This window comes from Zootoca vivipara, chromosome 2, assembly GCF_965207765.1.
Source record: "Zootoca vivipara chromosome 2, rZooViv2.hap1.1, whole genome shotgun sequence".
Lineage (NCBI taxonomy): Eukaryota > Metazoa > Chordata > Lepidosauria > Squamata > Lacertidae > Zootoca > Zootoca vivipara.
This window is the reverse complement of record NC_142584.1, coordinates 92,740,188-92,755,535: the sequence shown is the minus strand read 5'-3', so window position 1 is coordinate 92,755,535 and position 15,348 is coordinate 92,740,188. Positions and strand designations below refer to the sequence as shown.

At 40.6% G+C, this 15,348-nt stretch overlaps 1 protein-coding gene across 4 annotated transcripts in view; it reads right to left on the bottom strand.

Moving 5' to 3' along the window:
* The window catches only part of PDZRN3 (PDZ domain containing ring finger 3), a 187,737-nt gene that overhangs the window by 43,343 nt on the left and 129,046 nt on the right, over window positions 1-15,348 (bottom strand). The window contains exon 1 of one of the 4 annotated variants that reach the window (XM_035106615.3): window positions 10,710-10,985. The exons of the other annotated variants lie outside the window; for them this stretch is intronic. Coding sequence (XP_034962506.2) covers window positions 10,710-10,778 — 69 coding nt within the window. The 5' untranslated portion in view covers window positions 10,779-10,985. Of the gene's footprint in view, window positions 1-10,709; window positions 10,986-15,348 lie in introns of those variants that run through there. 4 annotated transcript variants of the gene reach the window in all.

Sequence of the window (15,348 nt, the reverse complement as noted above, 5' to 3'; positions counted from 1 at the left end):
TCAAAGTACAGGTTAATTCTTTTTACAGCTTCATCTAATCCTTCTTTTATTTCACTAGAAAGGACAGTTTCTTTTTTTTTTATAGATGCAGAACTGTATTATTTAGCAACAGACTGTTTTGAAGTGTGTACACTTCCCTTTTCTCTCATAAGCTATTGATGGTACAAAGAAAAAGACTAAAAAGAAAATTCTTGTTTGAATAAAACAAAATCCACTTGTCCTCTCTGAAATATTTAGCTCTCCAAGGAAAAAGTTCTGAGTGGGAAACCTCAGCCCTAAAGAAAACGACACTGAGACAGGTTAATTAGAATGAACCTTGCATGATTTATTTTAGTGTGTCTCTGGCATATAGAAATTAACGGTTCAAAAATAAATATACAGTATATATTGTGGGGCTGGCCTAAACTGAAAAGATAGATTTTTATCTACCGGTATTTGCTTTGAACCAAAAGTTACTGATACTGAGTTAAAAACCTGTAGCCTTTTCATTAGAAGCACCCAAGGGAACAGGCAAGCAGAGCCCAGGGGACAATAATGGAAATTGTGAGGTGACACACTGAGAGCCTTGTTTCAGGATAGGCATGATGAATGAGAAGAATCCAATAGGCTTAAGAGACCTAGACTGGCTGATGGGATAGGAATGGTAATTGTGACTCCTTGCATACTCTCTTTATCAGGATAACTGCAGCAGTTGGAGAATTCTGCCTCTGACACTGTCACTTACAACAATGAAGGTCTCACCCTTTGGGAAGTGTGTTGCTTGCATGGCTGCTGACGAAGACATTCATTCATAGGTGTCACGGTAGTGGAATTTTTAGACGGAACATCAAAAGCATAGGAGTACTGACAGAAGCTACTGCAACAGTGCTGGTAAGACAGAACATCTAAAGAAGTCTACCATCTATGATAAAACACTAAGAGCAAAGAGCCATAAAATGACAGCAGATTCTCCCTGGTTCCACAAGCAAACTGTCAGGTGTTCATTATCAGAAAGCCAAGTGCTGCTGCGAGGCTTCAGGGAAGAGTCACTTTCCCTGGTTGCCCCCTCCAGTTTCAGAACGTCAAGGCAGCACTCCACAGCCAGGTTCCTGATGAGGCTGCGAAGCTTATGATGTCTCAAGCACCTAGCTGAGAGGAGCTTTGTTAAATATATCCAGCCACAACAGGAGATCATAGGCCTTGGGGGAGGAATCATGTCTAAGGAGAAGAACACATACTTTGCAAACAGAAGGTCTCAGATTCAATCCGCAACATCTCCCCCTAAGAGCGTCATGTGCAGGCGATGGGAAAGACAAACATTTCTGCTTGAGATTTTGCAGAGCTGCTGCCAAATACATGGACAAATAGTCTGACCTGCTAGAAGTCATGCTCCTGTGTTTGACTGTTGTTTGACTTGCTTGTGCTATTATTGCGTCCATCAGAAAACCAGGCTCACGGTGCACCTGAACACATGCCATGGCTCTACTGTTTATATTGTGTCTTCTGGACTGGACCTGGAGAGGGCTGGAGTAGAACTGCAGCAGTAGTCCAAGGATCCATTCCAAAAGCTTGTTCTTGCTCTTCAGAGTTATCTTATTAAAAACAACCATCACACACATTAACTGGCACTTATCGCCACCAGCTGTTTCATCATGACTGGAATGTAGTAATAGAGGGATACAATCTATTTCAGAGAAATAGACCAAACAGGAAAGGAGGAGGAGTAGCGTTATATGTCAGGGATGTGTATACCTGTGAAAGAGATCCAGGATTTAAAACTTCAAAGCCAAATTGAGAGTATCTGGGTCAAAATTAAGGGAGAGAGAAATAACAGTGATCTCATTGTGGGAGTTTACTATAGATCCCCAAGCCAAACTGAGGACACAGATGATGCCTTCCTGGAACAGATGACCAAGCATTCTAAAGGAAGTGAGATAGTAGTAATGGGGGATTTCAACTATCCTGATATTTGTTGGATGTCAAACTCAGCCAAGAGCATAAGGTCGAACAGATTCCTCACTGGCCTTGCAGACAATTTCATTGTCCAAAAAGTGGGAGAAGCAACAAGAGGATCAGCCATTTTAGATCTGGTCCTAACCAATAGTGATGACCTGGTTAGTGGGGTAGAAGTGGCAGGAGCATTAGGTGGGAGTGATCATGCTCTTCTGGAGTTTATTATTCAGAGGAAAGGCGCAACCAAGCATACTAAGACTCAAATCCTAGACTTTAAGAAAGCCGACTTCAGAAAACTTAGGGAAATGCTGGGTGAGATCCCATGGACAGAAATACTAAAAGGGAAGGGAGTTCATGATGGTTGGGAGTTTGTAAAAAGGGAGATATTAAAAGCACAACTTCAGGCAATACCAATGAGACAGAAACATGGAAGGTGCCTAAAGAAGCCATGGTGGCTATCTAAAGAACTTTTAACTGAGTTAAGATTTAAAAGGGATATGTACAAAACATGGAAAAAGGGGGAAATCACCAGAGAGGAATTCAAACAAATAGCCAGCACGTGTAGAGACAAAGTCAGAAAAGCTAAAGCACAGAATGAACTCAGGCTTGCTAGAGAGGTTAAAAGCAACAAAAAGGGCTTTTATGGGTATGTCCGTAGCAAAAGGAAGAACAAGGAAACAGTGGGGTCACTTAGAGGAGAAGATGGTGAAATGCGAACAGGGGATAGAGAAAGGGCAGAACTCCTCAACGCCTTCTTTGCCTCAGTCTTCTCCAAAAAAGAAAACAATGCCCGACCTGAAGAATATGGAGCCGATCATTCAGCAGGGGAAACACAGCCCAGAATAAGTAAGGAGGTAGTACAAGAATACTTGAACTAGTTTAGATGTATTCAAGTCTCCAGGGCCAGATGAACTACATCCAAGAGTATTAAAAGAACTGGCAGAGGTGATTTCAGAACCACTGGCAATAATCTTTGAAAATTCCTGGAGAACAGGCGAAGTTCCAGCAGACTGGAGGAGGGCAAATGTTGTCCCTATTTTCAAAAAGGGGAAAAGAGAGGACCCAAACAATTACCGCCCAGTCAGCCTGACATCAATACCAGGAAAGATTCTAGAGCAGATCATTAAGCAAACGGTCTGTGAGCACATAGAAAGGAACGCTGTGATCACTAAAAGTCAGCATGGGTTTCTGAAAAATAAGTCATGTCAGACTAATCTGATCTCATTTTTTGACAGAATTACAAGCCTGGTAGATGAAGGGAACGCTGTGGATGTAGCCTATCTTGATTTCAGCAAGGCCTTTGACAAGGTGCCCCATGATATTCTTGGGGCACCCTGTTCAGCAGTGGAATTTACTACCAAGGAGTGTGGTGGAGTCTCCTTCTTTGGAGGTCTTTAAGCAGAGGCTTGACAGGCATATGTCAAGAATGCTTTGATGGTGTTTCCTGCTCAGCAGGGGGTTGGACTGGATGGCCCTTGTGGTCTCTTCCAACTCTACGATTCTATGATCATCATCATCTATATAGTGCCACCCACACTTTGCAGAGTAGAAGAGGACAGGTCCCTGTTCCAAGGGCTTTACAACTTAAAGTTTGGCATGGAAGAAACAGGAAAAAATGGATGGAAGTGGAGGCTGGGCTAGATGGGAGAACAATATGCAATTATGCAGGTATTTGGAGCAACAGGTTTGGTTACATCAGGGCAAGGAAGGAAATAGTTTACATCCACTTTCTATTCAGCATAGTGTATGTTCCTTGTACTCATACTTTCTCATCTCCTGTTTAGAACCTGGCTTTTGAATTACTGGGTTGGTGAACAGGTGGATATGTGCACAATGTTGTTAAAAGCTGGGCTAAGCCAAAGTATTGCTTAACTGATACTCTGGAGTTAAATGGGACATGTCTGGGGCAGAGGGTGTGGAATCGACTGTACCATTATACAGTGTGTTACGGAATAGGATCATTGATTTTCAATGGCCAAGAACCAAGTTTCCCTCACAGTTATGCATTATCAGATAACTCAGCCCCCCAAATTCAGCCAGCCTCTTTGTTACACCCTTATGTCCTAGTTGTTTTTCTGTATTAGGTAAAATAGTTTTTTTTAAAAAAAGTTCTTTGTGGAGCAATATGTTCTGGTGGCTGCTTATACCCATATTTGCCTTTTAGCAATGAGTCCTCCCACCTGCCCCAGCAATTAGATTCAGACCACATAACCAAGTCAGAAAAATTTGAATGGATGCTTTATTAACACTTACTGCACCACTATTCAGTTGTCTCAATTCCAATATACACAATTTTAGTGCTCTTTTGGTGCCCCTGAAAATGAGTCATGACCTTCCCTTTCATTATTAATGAACATAACACAACCCATTTATTAAACCTGCACTTTTCCCTCTGCTCCATATGCCTGTTTTCCCTTCCAGTATTTGACATGTGACAGTAAAGCTCAGAGCAAATGTCCCTAGTGCTTCCTCCCCTGCGAATTCTTGCCACCTGCTTCATAGCGTTGAACAGATGTATATATGTAAACCATTACAAACCTGTTCACCCAATCATTTATCATTTTAAGGAGAGAAAAATACTCCCAGCACAGGAACGGCACCTCCTACTCCAAATTTTACATGTTTGGGTAAATTACTATAATAATATTTTGAAGGCTGTAATGCGAAAAGGTACTTGAAGCTATTTTAGTGCATCACTCATAACAAGTAGGTTGTTCGTTTGTTTTTTAAAAAAAGAAACAAAACTTTCAAACCATGACTTGTTTCTTTAAAACAAAAAAAAACCCTTCTACCATGAAGAAACTGTATTTTCTATAGAGAATCCAATGGATGTGTTGCATTATTCATCATCAAATGAAGAGGAAAATTTCAATTGCCAGTTTCTAGTAAATGGTCTAATTAAGAAAGGGGGATTGTGAGCCATGGGCAGGCGCCACAATCATTAAAGGCCATTTTCCAGCAGATTACAGGTCTCCAGTCTATCAACGAGAATGCTGAACTAATTAAGCAGCAGAAAATCCAGCCCATGACAAAAGTCTTCAGATTACGCAAATGTATGTATGCAATGCAGGGTCTACGGCTACGCTATGTCACTTTAAAAGCGGAACCTCCCTCCCTTCAGACTTCCCAGCTTGAAGTATTCATATAAAGTACGGGAGAACAGTCTTTTTTTTTTTTTTAACTCTGTCAAGGGCTGCATTCCCTTGGAAAGTATTACTGTATGCTGGTGGAACCAGTGATGGTGGAGCTAGAGGCAAAAGTGTTCTGGATTAACTGGTCCAGAATACAGACCTCCCTTCCTCAATTTTCTCCATGGCCACTTCAAATAAGAATCCCCAATCCTATGCAGCTCTACTCAGAAGTAAGCCCCACTGGGTTTGATGGGGTTACTCTCAAATGGATGCTGTTCTACGGCCTAAAAAATAAAATAAAATAAATGCATGGCTAGTGCATTAGTGTAGGGATGGGGAAATGTGCTCCTGCAGATGTTGTTGGACTATAACTTCCATTGTCCCTGACCATGAACCATGCTGAGTGGGGTTCATGGAAGCTGGAGTCTAAACAGCATTTTGGACAGGTTTGGACAGGTTGTCCATCACTGGTTTAGTGTCAATGAAGCAAATATGCCAAACTTTTGAAAAGTGTGCTCCAAATTATTCAACATTTATGCCCAATCTACATACATTTACACCTATGCCTTACATTATGCCTTCAGGCCACCTGCATTCATTGCTCTCCTCAGTTTGTTCAACTGGTAGTTCTTTCCACCCAAGCTTGATTATCAAACTTGCATAGGTGTGGAGGTTATTTGCTCCCAGTACTCATGTTTAAGCGTGGACCAAAGAGAAGCAGAAAAGCTCTTTCTGGCAAAAAACACTGGTACCAGATGTTACCATTTTAAAACAAGCTTAACATAGGGACTGGGGGTGAGAATAGTAAATTCCTTTCCCTGTTGATCCGTATAAACCTTTGACAACCAGAGCATGTGTTTTTTGTGAGCATGCCAATTCATTCAAGTAACATCCCCCCCCCCCATTTATTCTCTAACCAGTTATGGATGCAATCTAACGCTACAGGAGTTTTTTCACTGTAAGTCAAAAGTGCATAGGAACAGCTTATGATTCGTCCAGTTACAATACAGAGATGGATAGACAAACATACAGCGGGACAGTATTGCTCTAAAAATGCGGAATTTGCCTTTCCTTTCATTCTGCTATATTCTCAGTGCAGAGTGCGCATCTCTAAGAATTGTATGATTGGCTCTTTCAGTTCTGGTTTTTAAGAAAGTTTCAAAAACTTCCCTAGTTTCCCTTGACTTTTCAATGTAAGTTTTTGTAGCATATGCTGGTGTTGGAGTCCTTGTCAACATTTACTGAATTTTATTCTATTTGGCATATTTAAAACTGCTTTGAATATATTTTATGTTTGTTTTTAATGGCATTGACATGGCATGAGAGGGCTACAGTATTGAAAATGGCTTGAATGACAGAATGAATGATAGTCCTGACGTGGCACCATATATGATTTTTACAATCCAAAAATTGAGAATAAGAAATGAGAGTTATTATATAGAGACAGAAGGAACTTAATTCATGATCATGGAACTTAAGGACATCTTGTTTAGCTACCTGAAAAACCCTATTCAACCAGGAAGGTCTCAGCCACAGCTGCCCTTCCCTCCTTGGAGGAATGACAATGAAGAAGAGTTTGGATTTGATATCCCGCTTTATCACTACCCGAAGGAGTCTCAAAGCGGCTAACAATCTCCTTTCCCCTCCTCCCCCACAACAAACACCCTGTGAGGTGGGTGGGGCTGAGAGACTTCAGAGAAGTGTGACTAGCCCAAGGTCACCCAGCAGCTGCATGTGGAGGAGTAGAGACACGAACCCGGTTCCCCAGATTACGAGTCTACCGCTCTTAACCACTACACCACACTGGCTCTCTCTCACTGATAATGATATTAACAAACAAACAAACAAAATGACATTTAAAGATTAATGCTGAGCAGGACTTTGTGGAATCTTGAATAACTTTTGGTGCTGTAAAGCAGTGGTCCTCAACCTTGGGCCTCCAGATGTTTTTGGCCTACAACTCCCATGATCCCTAGCTAGCAGGACCAGTGGTCAGGGATGATGGGAACTGTAGTCTCAAGACATCTGGAGACCCAAGGTTGAGGACCACTGCTGTAAAGCACTAATTTGCAAACCTAATCAAAACCTTAAAATATATCCCTTTTGTAAGTTTGAGACTCATCCTCAGCAGCAAGTATTAAGTCTCTGGCTTGCCAACAATGATGCAAAACTGCTAAACTTTTGCAAAATTCTGTAAAGAGTGTCTGGGGAAGAACATAAGAGAGATCTGCTGGATCAGGCCAAACAACCTCCTGAGTCCTTATATGCCAGCTTGTTCACTGAGCTCATCTGGAGGAGTGCTGTTAGTTGTCCCCTGTGCTAAAGAGGCCTGACTGGGCTCGACTGTAAGTCAGCCACGTGGTGTCAATTCTCCAACACTTTCCCAGCAGAGATTCGGCAGGCATGATCACTTTTGACTTCCAGGTGTCTCTTTTTGTGCTGTGATTCTATGTGATCATGGTATGCATCTGAATATTGACCTGAATATTGAAACTATGTAGATGGGGCCAAGCACTTGATGCCGGACAGACATATGGCCTTGGGTCTAATATGCACTTGCATCCAGTAGCTACATAGGATTGCATCAAGTGGAAACAGCTCTCATCCTGCTGCAGGTGTGTGTGAAAGCATGTCTCATGTATTTGCATTGTGAGAATTTAACAATGTGCCATGCAAGCCTTTTTACATTTTTTTAATATTTTCAGGTTCTTTAATACAAATACAATAAGAAGGAAATACAGTATGACATATGATAGTTGGAAATACAATTATCTGATTATTGTCATCTCTCAGTTTTACACAACTTGTCATCCCCCACCCCCCCAGTCATCATTATATCCCACAACTTACTGAACCAGCTCTTCACTGGGGTGCTTCTGTAATTGAGCAACATTATCCTATGCTACTTCAAGCATATGTTGAATAAACATCTATGATCTTCATATTCTGCACTGTCTGGAATATGACCCAGTGATAATACCTCCTAAACACCTCGTAACCAATACCCAGTGGTTGTATCTATTATACGTAGGATTCCAATTTAATATTTGCTCACCCCCAGTTCATGCAAAAATAAGTGATGTTGGCACAACAGCCCTTCCAACATGCACCCGTCTCTAAACCACTGATAATATTCAGCTTAAAAACAACAACAAAGCCCAAGCCTGCTGTGTTAGTAGAGCAGGAGCGAACCATAAAGATCAACCGTGCATGTGAGAAAGTGCAGTGCCAGTGTGATCCCAAGCACTGCCAAAGCAATGACCATTAATGTTGCTGTCTCAGCATTCTTCCTTTTCCAGCACAGCTGTTTCATGCATGGATTGGCTGGGCCATGGGGTGAGCCCTCTGTTACCATGCTGAAGACTGAGAAACAGCCTTGGAATCAGGAGCAGTAGAGCAGCCCTCTACTGCTGATCTCTAATAGCAAAGGGAGGCTGGGCAAATGCGGTAGTGCAGTACATCGCTTCAGCTCTCACTGCTCAAACTGCTGTTTGTGCCGGTAAAGCTGATCAATAGGACCGGGGTGACCATTGGCTAAATCCTACTATTCCAACTTAGCTGGCTTGGAGTTCAAGCTGTAAACTGGCTGAAGTTCAAGTACTTCCATTTAACTAGGTCATGGATCAGGCTGCTCATGACCTAAAATAAGGGGTAAAATTCAATGAATGGGAAAGTGTGTGTGTGTCAAGATATGGATGTACACACCTTATGCAAAAATAACTGTGCATTTCTTAGTTATGATTTTTCGCTTTGAAATTAATGATTTGAATAGCATCTCCTAATCAAAATATAAGCAGGATTTCTTTCTCTGAAATCGAGATTGCTGTGTTGACACTTAGTACATTGAAACTGCAAGTAATTGAGATTTAATGTACATTAGCCCCCCCCCCCCTTTACAACTCTTCTAATAATCCAACTGGTCCTCAGTAAACCCGTGTCTAGTTATTTCCAGCACTGAGGTCCACTGCTGCTATCAAAAATTAATGAAGACCCTCTCCCCACCGATACTTTACAAACATTTTGCAAAGTTCCTATCCGGAATGCGAATTAACAATAATCACAAATCCTTTCTTAAGTGGTCATAGGACTAAAGCCTGTATTCAAGATCTTTATAGAATAAAAAACAAGGAAGTGTTACGGGTTAACTCTTATGACAGAGTATCTTATTCTTAGGATAAAATTTGCAAGAACAATGTTGATATAAGTTTGTGGTGGTGATGCCCAAGAAGTCTTGCTACCTTGCTTTCTAAAACATTTGCTCTCTTAAAACACAGGAAAAATGTTTATCAAGGGAGCTGATATAAAACAGTCATGACAGTGAGCATGCCTTTCTGTTTGCAGTGACAAAGTTTTCTACATAGGCATTGTGTTCTCCGGGAGGTGTCAGAGACATATATATATATGGAACATGGTGCTTAAAATTTAACTGTGTTCCTGTTAGTACAGAACACAAGGCCTATTTCACTCACTGTGTTGTGAGTGACATGAGTAGTTCCACAACAAAGACTACCTCACCTTTCTCTGTGATTAGCAACACCCTCTGCTGGCAAATGTAAAACCAAAACACTCTTTGCATTTAGCAATAATTGTTGCTAGGTGCTCCGTTTTTCATTTCCTTAAAGTACTTTGTAAAGACAGAATCACCTCACATGCAATTTGTATGTTCACAGATAGTTATATTTTAAAATTATTTTTTAGATCTCCCTTCTAGAGTCAAATAACATATAGAGCATAAAGATGGCCACTTTTTCAGATTTATTTATTCATTGGTAAAGAGAAGGTAAAACAAGTTTTGTCTTGTCAAATTGTGCATTTCCTTTTGATGCTATGTCTAACTTTACTGGAGCTACCATTATAGTATTTCTTTACAAACCTGCACTTTGGGATGAGATGATCTTTCAGAATCAACTGAAGAGGCAAATGGCTGGAGCCCAAACAAATATTTTAAAAATGGCATAGACTATGTAGATCAGAAAGATTTTTCAAGTGTTTTTTTATTCTCATTGTGCTTTGTAGCCAGAGAAGTTGGGAATGAGAAAACATTGTACAGTATATAGATAAAGAATTCTAGAAGGGTTCTCCCCAGGGTAGCAAAAGGAATTTTTAAAACTGACAGAAACACAGAATCTACAGGAATTAAACTTGAGACAAAGTATTGGTAGAGGTAGTGGCTCACTGTCTGTGGTGAATAAGTTAGTGCATTTGTCCTCCAGAAAGAAGCACCATTGAACTATTGGTAAACAGAGACCAACCCCTCCGCCACATCAATCATCACTTGTGTCTTTCCAAACTTGTTCAAAGAGAGCATGACCAAGATGTGACCCTGGCTGAGATGTTTTCCTTAACTCATGCTGGGGACAGTGTCTCAGGGTCTACTGCCTTGTAGCTATAGAGACCTGTTTATTACAGAAATGGTGCATTTCAATGAATATTTAAACCTCTGCACTTGTGTCATAAGGCACATCACCATAAAAAATAAATAAATCCCAAAAACCCATGCCAAATAAGGTAATAGCTTACTTGCTACAATGGAGTAACATACCTTGCCTATTCCTTCTTCTTGCTCTAACAATAAAAATAACAGCAATTGTCATGCGGCTAAAGTAACATATATACGTCCCTAGAATTCAAAGCAAACAGCTTTACCTGGCAAACTTCATACAGCAATTTGTACTGTTCCTCTTGCTTCTGCAGAGAGCACAAGCTGCATCCCATGTTTAAGAAAACTGTCTTTCTTATTCACCGCAAGAGCCCGGGAAGTTGTTGTTAGCAAGCATGCATGTAGATATCCCTTTGGCACACTAAGAGAGTCAGATGAAACTGAAACGATTTACGTTGGTGATGCTCTGATCACTGGCAAGAAACTCTGCCTCCTTCCTTAATGCTCTCCCTCCTCCACTCACAGTACACAACACTCCCTCTACTGCTTTAGTCCAATGCACACACTATATACTGCTGCTCATGCATATTAATCAGCTCTCATTGACTATTCATAACAGACAGTGATACAGAAGCTATAATTGCTGCCTATGACAGCTGAAATTTCTCTAATTAACAAGCAAGCACTTCAGTAGCAGGGCATAATAAAAGACACTAACAATTCTGTAAACCATTTTGTAGCAATTACAAATAAACATGACTGCATTTTACTGTGGTCCCCAAGGATAATTCTTAGCATATTTAAGCAGTTTACAAATACATTTTAAATGTAAGTCATAACCAAAACGAATCTGCTGCTGATACAGAACTATTACAGGCAACATTAAACAGTTCAGCAAAGTTAAATAAAACACTCCTTAAAATATTTAAGAGAACGTGGTAACAACTAAATGGAAGTCTGTAGTGAACAGGCATGAATTTAGCAAAAAAGAAGAAAGGAAGAAAAATGAAGCATGGAACAGCTCAAGGGGCTGATGCAACTAGGAATGGGACAAATTCTGCAACTTATTTTCATTAAAGTACAATAATTCCAGCAAACCTCATGATAATATAATTCTTTATGAATTCCACCTGACATCAGAATGGTTACACATTATCACAGCACCCATTAATAGTATTTATGTGATGATTCTGTGCTTATGCATATGCTAAACAGGAGCTATATAATCAGCTGAGCACACTTCAAGGTCCTCTAAAGACAATATAGCATGTGCACTCCATGGTAATGTGACTGCTATAGTTGCTTTATGATGTGTATTTTTTAAAAAATCTATGTATATTTACTTCCTTCAGCTGGTAAATTCTAAGTGAAATTATTCCCCATTCACCAAACGAATGGGGGTGGATTACCTAGTGATGATTTGCAAGTTTTGGCTTCATCCATTGCAGCACACATATGAAGGGTCAGGTGTCTCTCTGTGTTCAGAAATCCCACAAACACTGTTTCTAGTTGGGAATACATTATAGGAGGCAACAGGTTTTTTTTCTTTATTAAATGTAGATTCTAACTTTTTGCCAATTTAATCAAGCTAGCATACACTGCCCCCCTCCCTTTTATCCCTGGAACACCTCTGGTCACCTCCAAACTCAATACTTTGCAGAGGAATTCAGTTGCTTACTGGAAATTGAGGTTTGCACAACAAAAGCGTATTACAGTCCTCTGTCACTTTGGTGCAAGAAATTCACTTTAAAAAGCTCCACCACCACCTCGCTTCTTGCAGTTAGGAAAGTGATGGGAAATACACAACAAAGTGTGGGATAACCACTGATGGGTGGGAAGACATATAACCTCCCTAAAAGCAAATCAGAATGAATGCTCAAGGAAGAGGCTATCTGGAGGAGTCCCCTTTGAAGTAGGTTAGGCTTGGAGGCAGTGATTGGCTTTGTAGCTGAGTGGAGATCAGAACTGAGCTCTATCCAACCCTATTACAACCTTCTTAGCCACTGTGCCTCAATGGGTAATAGTGGACTGAGCCTTAGGAGGCACTTGTTCACAGTAGTATCCACTGATTGTTGGCTAAACTCACCCATTGAGCGTAAAAAAAAAGTGTTCTGTGAACAGATGAAGCCTGTTATTCTTTACTGGAAGTAATTCTTTTCTTATCCCACAACTGGACACAGTGGGATGGATTTACAGTAACTGTATTGCCTCAAACCAAGGAGCATTATTTTGATTACCAAAGTGTGATGTTAGCTTCTCAAGTGAAGCACAAACATTGCCAAAGAAAGCATAAATCAGCTATCAACCCACACCACTGTGTCTATTCACTCAGCAGAGACAGGTTCCTTATCAGATGGCTCTGGAGTGGACAAGAAAGATCAAGAACAGCCCTGCTGAAGAATCAAAGGAAATATGGTGGCAGGTTCTTTCTGTAACATGTCTACCCTTTCTCAATTACAACTTCTGTTCCCTTTGCCCTTCTTACCACTGCAGTCTGCATTGGTTTCTTGAAAGCTTTGGGAGGATTTGCAATGCCTTGTCTTGGTCAGCCCATATGTTAGCATGAAAAAGTTTTTCTATAAGGGTTTGAACATGGGAGAACCTTACACAGGGTGAAGTGAAAAGAAAACCTGAACAGACCACAGGATATCTGGGGCAAATGATTCAGCAGACAACTTTGGGAAGACTGAATGTTCCCTGAAGTTGCTTGAAGTTTCACATTCCCAGGCTGCAATCTTATGCCTGCTTACTTGGAAGTTAACCACATTGTACACAGTGGGAGATAAGTTTCATGTCTCAAATTTCCCTGTACTGTATCTGGAGGTTCTGTCTCCCAAGCTTCTCCCAGCACATCCCATTGTCCTTTATGGAGAGTGAATGGAATCTGACTCTCCACTAGCCACATTCTGCATTTGTGACATCAACAGTATGGTACGTATAGTGTGTACAGTGTGTTCTTTGGTGCACCAGGAACTGGAACATCTGCAAAGCTAATATAAGAATCAGGAAGATCGAGATAACAGCTCTTCAGCTGCAAGTGAAATAAATCAGTAGTTTATTTCATCAGTACGAGTTAAATGAAACAAAATAACAGGTCCCTGATGCAATTCAGAAGCAGTCCCTGTTAATACACAGCTACACAAGAATATCACCACATACCTTTAAAATATTCTGTAATTTCAAATGGAAAAATAAATCAAGAGAGTTGGCTTCCCACGTTCTTGTTGACAAATATTCAATAACCCCTGTGTTATCCATGTGGTGTGATCAGCCCACTTCCCTGGGAAGTGGAGTCAGTGTGACAATCAAGCAAAGAGCCTTTTCTAAATTGAGGGTGCTTTTCTTTTCGTGTGTACGTCCAATTCTGAATTTTGACACATTTTAATGTCTCAAATTGACCTGTGTTGAGTTGTGTGTTCTTATCAGCAACTGTTTAAGCAAATTGTCTTTGTATAGGCTGGGTGCAATGAAATGATATTTTGTTTAACGTACCAATAGCCTAATTAACTTCCTTTCATTTTCAACATTTTTTTCATATGGAAGGAGGGCGATAGGAGAGAGAGAGCAGCGGTTGCTTTGTAATAAATTTATGTAAGCTGAGTTTATGATGATGATGATGATAATGATATCTACCATTGTAGGAAAGAGAGTGAAAGGAAGGGAGGTATTCGTTTGGAACATTAGCATTTTACAGAAGAAAAGAAATCTGGGGTGTTTGTTTCTGTATGTGTTCAGATTTTATTTTATATGAAAAAAACCCAAGTACAAAAATTGGGTCAGCTTAACCAGCCCTTCTAGTGACTATAAATCTATGCGGAGAATGTGTCCGACTATCAATAGGGCTATTTATAAGGGCTTTCCCAATATCATAAAGCTCTTATGGCCATGAAAAGTTTTTGGCTCTCAATAATTAGAGACTTACAGACTTTGTTGTTTTGTGCAGGCTGAGCTTTTACCTTATGAATACTTGGTGCCAGTGCCAAAATAAAAGAAAAATGTCTCTTAAGAACAAACTCTATTAATATAGTTCTAATTCCAGTTTATCCGGTTCCAGGACATGGCCTTGGTGCCCTCCACTGTTGACTGTGATTTTATATCCTAGCCACAAATCACCTACCAAGTGCCCCACTTGTCCCAACAGCCATTGCCTCCAGGTCTTTCCCTTGCCTTGTTCTTTTGTACTTACCACATTGTTCCTGCCATTTTAATACGGTATTAGTTGTGCAATGGCGTGCTATGGTTCATGGGGTCACGAAGAGTCGGACACGACTAAACAACAAGTTGTTCAATGACCAGCCAACATTATTAGATCTTTCTGCCATGAATTTGCAGGGCAGATTTTCCTGTGGGTTATTTACCCTGTTACTCTGGTAAGGTATGCAAAACGAACAAAACAAAGTGTGAATCACCCTCAATTCTGTGATTAAAATAAATAGCTTTGCCCCTCTTCCATATCTGCTGCCAGCACTAGCTGTCTCTCTATGCTCATCCGCTGCTTTCATGCCTTTTGCAGCTACTGTGGCTGTAACTCCTTCCCATCATGCAACACATACAGTATGAAGATTGAAAGATCTTATCACATGGTGAATCTAAGAACACTTACCAGCATTGCACAGCTGTGAGTTGCCATATCTAGAAAAGTATTAGAAAACTAGCTTTCTCCCCAGGTTTTCATGTCTTGCGACCGCTTTTACAATACCACATTACAGAGAGGAATTTTTAAAAAGAGATTATCTTGTGATCATTCTAGCTCAGAACTGCATGTTAAAAATCTTCTATGGCCATGCAAGATAATGCATTACAGGTGACATCATACAGATAGTCTTCAGAATGGAGCAGGGCTGTAGCTAGCCACAGAGCACCTATTTTGCATGTACAAGGTGCCATCTCCAGTTGATAGGGGTC